We start from the raw sequence: 12836 nt of genomic DNA on the forward strand, positions 1-12836 counted from the left end.
AATATTTTCTTAAATGTGTTCCTATTGTTGCGGTAGTGTTCCTAATGTTGCGGTATCCCATATGATTTCAATGGGATACCGCAACAATAGGAACAAAATACCGCAACATTAGGAACACATACCGCAACATTAGGAACACAATGTTCTTTCAGATAAAAACGAATAAAATGCTCATAACAACATTAAAGTGGCAATATTTCGTTATTTTCCCGTAGATTAAGGATGGATTTTATTATTTTCAATTCAATCCATGTAAAAAAGTTTGCTTGGGGCGATACAATTGTGGTTTAAGCATGAACCCAGCGCTTAACTCCTCCATGATCGGATCAATTACCCTAGTCATGTACATTGTACAAACATACGAGTCAACTGGATAAATTTACTAAGTTATAGCGATGCCCCAACAACAGGATTCCCTTCCCTAATTTTCTTACACCCTACATTCCTACAAAAACCAATAAAGTCACATGGAAATTGTACGCGTCTACCTTACCAACGGCGCATTTAAAAAAAAAAAGCTCAAAAATTATTTTATTGTCGAAATAAAAGGTACTTATGTATTTCGTTTTATTTAAAAATATAAAACAATAGAACAAAAAAAGAGAACATATTTCCCAGATAACTAATTCAAAATTCTTTTTGTAAACTATTTCTCTTGATGGTATATCACCGTGCTGTTGCTAACCATAATCTCAATAACTCCAAGACTAGACTCAAGCTAAGAATTCACATTACTGACCAGATCATCCCAATCGATCAATTCAGCCTCTTTCTCAAAAATGTCCCGGTTGAGCTTTATGATCAATATATCTTCTAGTGCATCTTGTCCCAATCCAACTCGGTGCGACGTGAGAATCAGAGCTAACGCGCTAAAGGACCGCTCTACTGAAATCTGGTTCGAGGGTGTTGCTACGACAACCATAGCAACCTCGAAAAGCTCCGGATGCGATTCTCTACGCTTCACCCAATGTTTGAACACGTCAAATGTGTGGTCTTGACGAGGTTCAGCTTCCAACGCCTTAAGTTGTTGGACAAATGACGAATCAGTTGCATCGTTTGCTGTCTTCGACAGAGTACCACCATAAAGCTCCGTCACGAAATCGTCGAATTGAGAATTGCTATTGGAACTGTTGTTAGCTGACATTTCAGAAGGTGATGGCTTCAGTCTTCGAATTCTGTTCCAGGTGTCCTTGATACATGTCTGAATGTAAATAAAAAAAACTAACATTACTTTACATGCACAGAAAGGGAACCGATACTCTTTAATACGCCATATTCACTCTATTTACTCTAACAGGTAAACTCTTTTTTAAAGTAAATAAAGCAATTACTTCAAAAAAAAAAAATAGTTTCTCGACAAAACCTTGATGGTAATCGATACGATTCATAAAAATAAATTTGTTTATGTCTTAGAATTCGATATAATGTAAAGTAAGTTGTTTTACTTGACTGTGAAAAATCTCGACATAAACTTAAATTTCAAAATCTGACAGTTGAGCTATGGCGTGGGTGGGCATTTACTGCAAACGACATAACATTTTAAGCATTTGGTTTAGACGTAACAATACCTGAATATGTAGCTTTTCATCTTCGTTGAACAGTTTGGAGTTCAAGAAGTTCAAGCGGGGATCCACAAAAAGAGCCATCTGGAATGCTTGAGACGATTTCAACTTAACCAAGCGATCTGTCAGAGCCTTAGTCAACTTCTGGGCAAAAGGATTCGAAAACATGTTTCGTACTGAGTTGATTGTCATGAGCCACGCGATATAGAAATCGGACAATGAAACATGCCGTTCCTGAAGTTTTTTGGTGCAGATATCCAAGGGCTCAAAGGCCTGCACATAGTGCTCGATGAACTCCCAAATTTTAGGCGTCAACTCTGTAAACCAAAAAAGTTTACAACAAAATGAATCAGTTTTATCTTCCACATATAAAATCTTTTTGCCTTTCTCGTACACTAAGTGTACTGTAAAGGCTAGATATTCACTCCAAAAATGACTTTTTGATAGAAGACCCGGAGGGTCAAGTCGTATATACCAATCAACTCAGCTCGAAGAATTGAGGTGATGTATGTGTGTGCGTATGTGCACACACACGCACACACACACACACACACATTCACACGCACGTACGCACACACAGACACACACCACCTCAATTCGTCTAGCTGAGTTGATTGGTATATGCGACTTGACCCTCCGGGCCTTCAATCAAAAAGTCATTTTTGGAGTGAACATACATATAGCCTTTCCAGTACGTGAAAGGCAAAAATGTGTATAGGAACAAAGTTTGCTTACCGATTTCGGGAAATTGTATCCCAAGCTGAACAAAAAAATCCTTTTGTCGGAGGAAGCTTTTGGCCATTTTAAATATTCCACCCCATCTGGTAGGCGCCCAAATCGGAGGAACGGTCGCGCCACTACGTTCAAAATGGATAATGTATTTAGTGCCTCTACACTTTCTGGCCATTTCAGTGATATGCTTGACGGAATCATTTTTTCTGTCAACGACATCTAAAACGGCGAGTTGGAGTGTATGTACAGCGCACCGCACAAGATTAAGCTGTTCTTGAAACTCCGCTGTCAGTGATTCCGCGAGTTCTTCACTTTCGATGGCTGCACTCTCGATTTCGGCCTGATTGTCGATGGATTCATATTCGTCGTCACCACCGGATAGCAAGTGCTGGGTGAAAAGCATATCAATTTCATGTTTCAGTCCTTTGACTGCCGCCACCATGTTCGCTCCGTTATCGACAGTAACGGAGAAGATTTGTTCTATGCTCATCCCATACGATTGAATCACATCTAAAATCTTTTCCTTCAGGAATGCTGCTGTTTGCCGCTCCTTGATTTCTACCATGCCTGAAATTTTGTTTTAAAAGTGTTATGATGATTGTTCAATGTAAATACAATCGGGTATCTTATAAGATGTTACTAACTACATTCCCGATCGAAAGTTTGGGGCCACCCTCATAAATACATGTCATTTTAAGGCCAGTATATCCGCCAAATTACGCCCGAATTCAAGAAGCTATTATTATTTAGTATCATTTATTATATTTAAAATAAATGAAGCAGAATTAAAATAGAATGAAAGATGACAAAGATATCTAAAAATCACCTTTTCATGTTTAACTAAAGTGACCTCAAACTTTTTGTCAATGACATCAATACCAAATTTACTTTTCTTTAGATTCTTTCTTTAGATTCTTTAGTTTTCTTTAGATTCTTTAGCTCGGCAAAAAGCAGTTGAAAGCGAATAACAAATTGGTTATATTATCGCTCTCATCTTGAAATTTGGTCGACCCAATTTACAGCGACACTGCTGTAGGTTTAAATTTATCTTTTAGAATATTTGGCAACATAAGATTAAGTTTACATACAAGTATTTTTCAAAAAGATTTACCTAAATCATGTTCATAGTTTTTTTGACTTATTATCTTTTGAATGAGACGTTCCTGCCTACGTTATTGAAATCGGATGTAAATTAGCGGAGATATGGGCCAAAAACATGGCATGTTTTGAGGGGCTGACCCCAAACTTTTAATCGGGAGTGTACATTACGCCAGACTGTTTTGAAAAGTTTATGTTTCACGCTTCGCATCTCAGACGGCAGTTCTATATGCAGATAGTGACTGAAAGATTCGTTTGCCAATAAAGCTTTATAATTTTGAAAAACATATTTTTTACAAAGAGCACCTTTTTCTGAGCCACTGATATAAAGAGATTTTATATGTAACTTTCCTTTTGACACTGGGTGAAAGCTCCGCCCAGGTATGCTTTAAAAAACGGCTCTCATATAAACTTTGAATTGATTTTCATGCAACCGGGTACCAGAATTCATGAAAATTTGTATTTCGGTCATGGGCGTAGCATTTGGTCTAAAGGGGGGGGGGGGGGGGCTTGGTTGTTTGCGAACACCCTAAGCAAATTTATACCTACTAACCCCTTTGGCTCCTGCATGCATTTCTTTCAAATTTTCTCAAAGAATTCCGATACAAATCTTCTCACAGTACTCCTGAATAAATTTTTGAAGAGATTTTGAGAGGAATTTCCGAAGGAATCACTAGAGGAGTTCCTGCGGCGATCCCTGGGAGAGTTTCCGGAGAAATCCCTGGAGTAATCCCTGGAGAAGCTCCTGGATGAATCCCTCGATGAATTCCTGCATGAATGCCTGGAGAAATCCCGTAGGAATTCCCGTAGGAATCCTCGGAGAAATCTCTGGAGGAATTGTTGAAAGTGTACCTGTAGGGAATTCCTAAAAGAATGTCGGGGGGAATTCCTGGATGAGTTCCTGCAGCAATCTCTGGAAGAATTCCCGAAAGAATCCCTGGATGAGTTCCTGGGGAAATACCTGGAAGAATCCTTAAAGAAATTCTAGGAGGAATCTCTGGACAAATTTATGAAGATATCTCTTGGAGTATTCCTGGAAGAATAACTAGAAAAATTTCTGGAGGAATCTTTGTAAGAATTTCTGGAGGAATTGCTGTATGAATCCCTGCAATTCGTGGAGAAATTCCTGTTGGAATTGCTGGAGGAATTCCTAAAGCAATACCTAGAGAAATCTCTGGAGAAAATCCTGGAGGACTCCTGGAGATACCTTTGATCAAATTCATGGCAATTCAATCTCCTAGAAGAATTTTTGGAGAATCTCTGGAGGAATTTATGAAAAAATACCTGGAGGGTTTCCTAGAGCAGTTCCTTGATAAATTCATGGAGGCATCCTTGGAAGCAATTCTGAAAAAATCCTTGAGAAATTCCTGAGGAATTTCTTGAGGAATTCCTGAGGAATTTCTTGAGGAATTCCTGGAGGAATTCCTGAAGATATCCCCGGAGGAATTCTTGTGAGATATCACTGAAGAAATTCATGGAGAAATCCCTAGAGGAATTCCTGGAGGAATCCCTGAAGCAATTCTAGGAGGAATCTCTGGATAAATTCTTGGAGGGATTCCTGGAAAAAAAGCTTGGGAGAATTTCAAGGGAAATTCCCGGAGAAATTTCTAGGCAAATTCCTTATGAAATTCCTTGAGCAATTTCTGAAGGAATCTTTGGAGGAGGTATGCCTAGCCTGGAGGAATTTATGGAGGAATCCCTGATGGATAAATTGCTGGATAAATTCCTGGAGGAATCCTTGAAGTAATTGCTATAAGAATTCCTTAATAAATTACTGCAGGAATTCCTGAAGAAATTCCTGCTGGAATTTCCGTAGGAATCCTCTGTTTGAGCATTTGGTGAACCGAAACCATGCGAGTGAGTCCAAAACCCGCTAAGGGGTATCAAATCCTGTGATATCAGAGACAAGCAGACGTCTTAAGCTGGTCAAGGGCTTACAGTTTATCGATATTTTTGTTTCCAATTCCACCAACAGGCGGTGCTAGTAAGCTAACAAATTTTGTTTTTCATATATATCAGGAAAATATGCAAAAAATTGCAACTAGCGCCGCCTAGCTGTAGGAACTCGAACCAAACGATAATTATTCTGGAAGCCCTTGATCTACCAAACAATTTTGCCGAAGACACCATCTTTCTAAAGAATCAGAATGCTGAGATATGTGAAATGTAAAATTTGTTCGCTCTCTAGCGCCGCCTAGCGGTGAAATCACGAATCATACGAAAGCCCTTGACCAGCTGAACAACTTTGCCGAAGAAACCAACTCTCTAAGTAATCAAGATCCTGAGAATATCTCAGGGATGAAAATTTTGTCAGTGTTGCATCTACTTGTCTAAGATGATCACAGACAAATAGATGTGACGCTAACGAAATTTCAATCTCATATATCTCATGATCTTGATTACTTAGAGAGTTGATGTCTTTGGCAAAATTGTTTGGCTGGTCAAGGACTAACCGATAATAAGGCTTAAGATTCAAAATACCACCGCTAGGCGACGTTAGAGAGCAAACAAATTTTAAATTTCGCATATCTCATCACCCCAATTTTGTAGAAAGATGGTGTCTTCTTCAATATTGTTTGGTAGATCAAGGGCTTTCAGAATAATTAGTGTTTGATTCAAGTTTCTGCAGCTAAGCGGCGCTAGTTGTATTTTTTTTGCAAATTTTCCTGATATATATGGAAAACAAAATTTGTTAGCTCACTAGCATCGCCTAGCGGTGGAATTTTGAAGCTTAAGTCTTATTATCGGTTAGTCCTTGACCAGCCAAACAACTTAGAGATTTCTTCAGACACTCTGGAGGAATGCCTAAAGGAATTCCTGGAGAAATGCTTAGAGGAGTTCCTGAAGTAATCCATGCAGGTGTCCCTAGTGAAATTCCTTGAAGAATTCCTGGAGAAATCTTTAGAGGAATTCCTGAAGAAAACCCTGGAGGAACTCCTGGAGTAACGTGGCTTAAAATACCACATGTCAAAAAGTGTGATGGGCACCCTTCTAATTTCGTTCTATATGACGCCGCAATCTCTGGTCAAATTTTCAGCTGAATCCGTTAACATTTGGGTGATGCTTGACTCATTTGAAGTTTGTATGAGAGTTTATATGGGAAAACAAAGTCTTTTTTGCATTTTTTTTTTCATAAAGGGCTTTATTTTTTTCCTAAATTACATAACCGATTATATAGAATTATAACCTTATATGTGCCGAAAAACTTTGTCGAAGATCGCAAAGCCATCCGAAGCTTGTGAGATAAGATATTACTTACAGACCATCTGGTCGTGCTTAACATTTAACATGTGAGGGAATAACAATAGCAATAAAATCTTTCTGGGGAATTTTTTGGAGGATACCCTGAAGGATTTACTGGAACAGTTACAGGATGAATTTCGGGAAAAATTCTTGGGGGAATTCCTGAAGGAATTCCAGAAGAATTCTTTGGATGATTACCCGGAGAAATTGCTTATTATTGAATTATTGAAGGAGTCCTAGGATTTGTAAGATAAACAGGTTAACTTTTCTGAAAGGCTACCTGAAATAAATTCCTAGAGAAATACTTCGAAAGCCAGGGCCCGTGAAACAGGTTCACTTCATAAGTAGATGGTCGTCATGGGTTCGAGCCCCGACACTTGCAATTTTTTCGTCAGTTGCTCTTCCCCCCAACGGACCCTAACGGACCCGGAAACTTAGATATCGGCTAACAGCAACTTATAATGGACCCTCAATTGGAAAAAGGAACAAGAGCCACACATCATCGTGCTCATCATTCTACCATGGGCAGGGTAGAAATGTAACAGTAGCGCAAAGGCAACCAGTTTAATGTAGTAGAATTCAAATAGAATACATTAAGGCGCTGTACAAATTGTAAGGGGCGCTGCCAAGTGGAATCGCTCACGCAGTGCCCAGTATCAAACAGATGTCCAATATTTCGTCCAGCTGATCTCGTCGACACGATTTCTTGTCAACAAGTGAACTAAATATCTAGCTAGTCCTGGAATGGGCTTAATTGGCAGGTCCCGATCATCATTATTTGGGAGATTGCGTGTAAGTCATGGAGTCATTATGTATTTGAGCTTGAACCTGGGACCTTCTGATCCGCAGGCTCGAGCCCAGTCTTGTTAGCGATCACAGTCTTTGACACATTTTCGTCGATATTCAGCTGCCTTTGTCTCCAACATTCGCAACACAAGCGATCAAACTACTGTACGGAACAAAAATGTCGAATGAATGCGCTTGACCACGATTGCGTCTTCGGGAGATGGTTCGGTTTTTGTTATTTCTGTTTTTCCCATAAAGAGAGCTGGTTTGGATAAATATATGTGTCGTAATCGATTTATCACACACGAATAAACTAATATTATACCAATCTCAATCAAAATTGGCTGAAATCTTGCAAAAAGCTGGAATTAGACAAATGTCATCGTGTCAGACGACGATGATTTGATCCACTTTTTTGTTTATTGATCTTCGTTCTGCCGCTCGTGTTGTGTGTAAGAGGTAGCAGTCGCGCTCGAATGAAACAAAGCAAGCTGACACCCGACCGCGGCAACGAAACGCAGGTAGTGAAAAGTGTCGAATGTTTACAAGCCTGCTCGAGCCTTATCATCAGCGTAATTTCTGATACTTGAATCAAAAGACATTAGAATACGATGGCATGACGTCTTAATCATAGGTAACTTTGTTTTAATTCGTGCTGGCAACTCTACGCAATTTTTAGTATCAACGTGACATACTTTTGATAAATAATTAGTCAATGAAAACGAATTCCTACACAAAAACGATGTATGGAGGAAATGTTCGTTACACGAAGGAGAAATAGCTAATTAATTTAGTCACGTAAAATAATGTAAAATTACATGACTTTTATAAAAATCGTGTTAATTCGTGATTTTTCAACTAAAATTATTGAATAGCTTCGAAATAAGCAATTTAAACACCTTAGTATCTTCGGCATACTGTACCTAGTCTTATTACTAAGTTCAACCATATATGCAAATCAGTAAAAACTATCAAATTCACATTGACTCATTTCATGAATTGTTCCTATGTATAGTGAATGGATGTCAAATGTTAATTTATAAGTAAAAGAAAATCGAATAAAGTATTGTTCCTATTAATTCCGACTCAAGTTAGTTGGAATTAAAGGAACAGTACATTTTTCGATTTTATTTTACTTACAGGTACATATTCCACTAACACGCCCAGGTTTATCATCATCATCTTAATTTATTCCCATCTTGCAGGTTCAACTTTGTACGAAAACATTTATATTTGGCAAAGTTCGAGCGCTACCTTTTTGAATGTCATTCAGAAGCTTCCCTGGCCAATTTCACAGGGGTTGACGGTATTAAAGTGAAGGAATTTAATTTTGACTATTGTAATGTAGTGTTTTTTTAGTGAAACATATCACTTTTTTAACACTTTAATGCGCCTCCAACGGTTCATCACGAACCGGCTGCTACAGATGCGGTATGGCTGATCACCGCCGGAGCTCTCTGCATGGTATCCCAAACTGTCAGTCGCCACCCACGTGACATTTTGGACAAAAAACTGACTGCTTTTTATCAGCTGAACAAAGTTACTTGTGTATGACTAGGTTGGCATTTCTAGGCCACGCTTGAAAAATAACATGGTTTATCGAGGTAGGGCCGATAGGACAATTGAACGAATTTGAATATTTTTTATAGTATTTGTAGGGGGAAGAATACATAATAGTTAACAAGCAATCTTTATTATTTAAAAATGTGGCTGACCAACTTGGCATATTTTTGTTTATCTTCGATGGTATTATGACACCAACAGAAAAAAAATATCAGAAGTTCAGTTACATGTTTCTGTGGGTTTTGGACCGATGACAATTTAAGGACACAAGAGATGAACACAGAGAAGTAGAAAACGATTAGCGAAATCAAGAAATCAATTTGACACAGGGTCGAATATATTTTAACATACGAGGTTCAACTGATTCGATGAAAAAACATAGTGTGTTTGACTTAACTGACTTAACGAGGAGGAAAACATATTGAACCTTACCACAAAACCAAACAAGAAGACAAATATAAACCGTGTGACCATAACACTACATAGGCAAATCCTGACTGATTGACCAATTGAAAACTTTCCAATCTTCTACCGTAACTTTCTGAGTTAGTTTGCAACAGTGACTTAATGGATACCGTTTTCCGCGTACGGCTGGTAAACTGCTTCTGAAAGATTACCTACTCTTTTCTATCTTTAGGTCTAGTGTAGAGGTTTCAGAGTGCAGCTAGAAATTAGCAAAAAAAACATTTATGTTATTCAGAGACTTCAGTAAAATGTTGGTTCAAAACCACCAAGTCTACGAGAATGTTTAACGAGCATGAAATCGACCAAATTAATATTGGTCTCTAGAGAAGACTGAAAAAAAAACTTAATTTATTCTATTGAGAAACATATTCCACCCAGAGTGTTTGCACGTTTTTAGTAATATTTTCGCTGTCCATGATTTTCACTTGCAATTTTTGCATACTTTTTTCAAGAGACAGGAGAAGCGTCAAACCAAAAATAAAAGTATTTGGCCGATTTTCCTATATCTGGCGACAAACATTTGGTCTCTGGGCACAAAACAACGCATTTTCAATTTTCTACATATTAAAATTTGAAAACTGCAGCAAGAGCGCCGGGTTTTCTTGAATGCAACATAAAACTTGTTCAAAACTAATACAGCTTTGACGAAGAATATATCTGGCGTTCGATTTGAATAGGTCATAATATGACATATTATGATGCTGTAATTCTTATGCTGATAGGTCCTATTCAAATCGAACGCCAGATATAGTTATTGTTGTGAAAAAATAAACATTTTTTTTATGGCTATAATGGACCATTCAAATTGTTATGTACATTCGAAAGAGGCCCATTTATTAGGAACAGCTTTGTAAAGGACCATATTTGTCTGAAAGTCATTTAGAGGCGCTGAATGCATTTTTCCTCGTAAATCAAAATCTTGCTGAGGATGACGGCCGACAGCTTCGATTCCCGGCCGGTCCAGTTTATTTCCTTAACAAAATGATTATTGGCAGGAGCTCAGTTAACTTTGAAAGTGTGAGCAGGCTCTTTTCCAGCTTGGACGTTAATCCAAGAAGATGTATAACACTAATTCGAGAATCAAGTTTTGTTTCAGTTTTAACGTAATACCAGGTTAAAATATGTCAACTTACCAAGAGTACGAATGACGATTTTTCCGTCTAAAACGTACTGAACATTGATTCCAAGTATATGGCGGTGGAATCTCGAAGCGGAATCGACCTTCAGCGAAAGTAAAATATTTTTCATCTCCTTTCCCAAAGCGGCACGAACCCTGTTGGCTATGGCATGAATGATCATTTTGTTTTTTCCTCGATTCAGCGTCACATCCAATGCGGAGGCAATTGGGTCCATCAATTGCTTGAGACCTTCCCACTCGACGCAAGATAAAGGAAGATTATGATAGCACACCAGCTTCGTTAAAGATTCGAGCAACAAACGCCGATCAATAGCTATGAGGCGTTTTGCGATTGCTCGTGGTTTCCGGGCGCCTGTATCCTTCTCGCTCATAAGTCCGTGTTTCCTGGCCGCGTTTGGATGCTGGGTTCGGAAGTGTCGGACAAAATTTCCGACATCGCACGTCACTTGTGTGTATGAGCAACCGCTATTTTCGTCGATGCTGCATGATCCTGCATTTCCTTCGCGGCTTATAAATCGCAGCGCGATCTCTTGCAGCGTTGGTTTGCTCGAGTTCTTTCGTTTTTTCGGCTTCGGCGCAACAGGACAGGCAGCTTCTACGTCCATTTTCTACCCGGGATACAGACTCACCGGTGACTGTGATAATAAAATCACCATTATCGATGATATTCGTCGCGCTAACAATGAATTTCATACTTACCCATTCACAATCGAGAACGCAATGACATTCGAACGGACGACCAATACAAAAAATCATATTCATTGATTAAGCAAAAGAAGTTCATCTTCCAGTCGCATGAATGGAATGAACTCTTTTGCTGTAATCAAAAAAAGAATTGTCATTTCGGGTTGAAAAAAAATAAACATCAGGCTACACTGAAACAATTTCATTTTCTCAACTCATGAATATTTCGCGAAAATCATAGCCACTGGGTACGGGGCGAAATGGACACCCATCGGGGCATAATGAACACCTCTGCATATTTTATGCTTATTCTTTGATTACATCGACCAGTTAAGTAATTTGCCTATGGAGATCAATACCACAGATATAATACTCCATCTAAGACGAAATTACATAACATCAAAGTTAGTTAAATAAACGTTAGGCTAAAATAATCGGATTGATTTTTTCCAAACTCTCTAAAACGCCTAACAGTATGCAATGCGCGTACATCCATTCGTAATTCCCAGTGTTCATTTCGCCCCGAATCGACTACAACATTAAAATTGCTATTTTAAGTAAATTCTGATCAAAAATAAAATACTTTATCCATTACTAAATCTTCGTATACATGTAGATTAGGTAACAATTCATTTGTTTTTATGGTGGACTCACTCCAAAAATCGTTATACCTTATTTGATGCTGCTTCGAAATTATAAGAATTTCACCATATGAAGAACATATTTCAATTTCAACGATATTTTGGTTATTTTGGAGCAATATAAAAGGTACTTTTGAAAAATAGAACTATGACTTGTTCCTTTACATCTATGCATTAAAAGTTTTACATAAAAGTCAACTGTTTCGGCAAAAACAGGGGTGTCCATTTCGCCCCGGGTGTCCATTATGCCCTTAATACCCCTACCCCAGTAACAAGTAATGGAAGAGTCATGTCGGCGCAGGTTTTTTTTTGCGCAATAGTCACTGTGACTTACTTCTAACAAGTAAGTATTTATTTGTTAAAAGTAAGGTACTGTGATCTCCGCGCAACATAAACCGGCGCCACCGTGACTCTGTGACAAGTGTGTTACTTGGGAACGTCCCCACTAGGGACACAGCCTGCTTCTCAGCTTAGTGTTCTATGAGACCTTCCACAGTTATTAACTGGGAGCTTCCTGTCGTTGACAATTTTTGCATGTGTATATCGTGCAGCAATCATGGAGATTCTCTATGCTCAAGGACGTCAATGAAATTTTCATTGCAAAAAGTTCCTGAACCAACCGGTAACCTGTCACCCTCAGCATGGTCATGCTTAACAGCTGTGGCTATAGAGGCCCATTTTTGCTCCTTCTCTGAGTTTCTTTGGTGGCTCTTCTATATTCTTTCTGTGCTTCTTCTGTGTTTCTTCTGTATTACTTTTGCATTCTTTTTGAGTTTTCTATCTGAGATCCTTCAGTGTCCCTTCTGCGTTCCGTCTGTATTTCTTCTGAATACCTGTCATGTTCATTTATGTCACCTTTGTGTTCGTCCTGTGTTTGTTTTGAGTTCCTTTTGTGTTTTTCCCTGTATTTTTTCTTTTTCTTTG

The 12836-nt window shown here is 38.5% G+C and overlaps 1 protein-coding gene across 1 annotated transcript; it reads right to left on the reverse strand.

The window, feature by feature from the left end:
* Window positions 1–29: 29 nt before the first annotated feature.
* Window positions 30–11513, reverse strand: LOC115256375 (uncharacterized). Its single transcript, XM_062847043.1, has 4 exons — window positions 10583–11513; window positions 2743–2861; window positions 1569–1877; window positions 30–1201 (listed from the first exon to the last, which is right to left on the reverse strand). Exons 1-4 carry the CDS (start codon window positions 11190–11192, stop codon window positions 719–721), a joined length of 1521 nt encoding a protein of 506 aa, XP_062703027.1. The 5' UTR covers window positions 11193–11513; the 3' UTR covers window positions 30–718.
* Between the last annotated feature and the right edge of the window lie 1323 nt (window positions 11514–12836).

The sequence above is a fragment of the Aedes albopictus genome, chromosome 1 (genome assembly GCF_035046485.1).
Source record: "Aedes albopictus strain Foshan chromosome 1, AalbF5, whole genome shotgun sequence".
NCBI lineage: Eukaryota > Metazoa > Arthropoda > Insecta > Diptera > Culicidae > Aedes > Aedes albopictus.

Coding starts and splice junctions, on each gene's coding strand:
- LOC115256375 (XM_062847043.1), bottom strand. CDS start 11,192: ATGGACGTAGAAGCTGCCTGTCCTGTTGCGCCGAAGCCGAAAAAACGA. Junction 2,862..10,582: donor AATCGTCATTCGTACTCTTG/GTAAGTTGACAT, acceptor ACAAAATTTCAG/GCATGGTAGAAATCAAGGAG. Junction 1,878..2,742: donor CCGTTACTGTCGATAACGGA/GCGAACATGGTG, acceptor TGGTTTACAGAG/TTGACGCCTAAAATTTGGGA.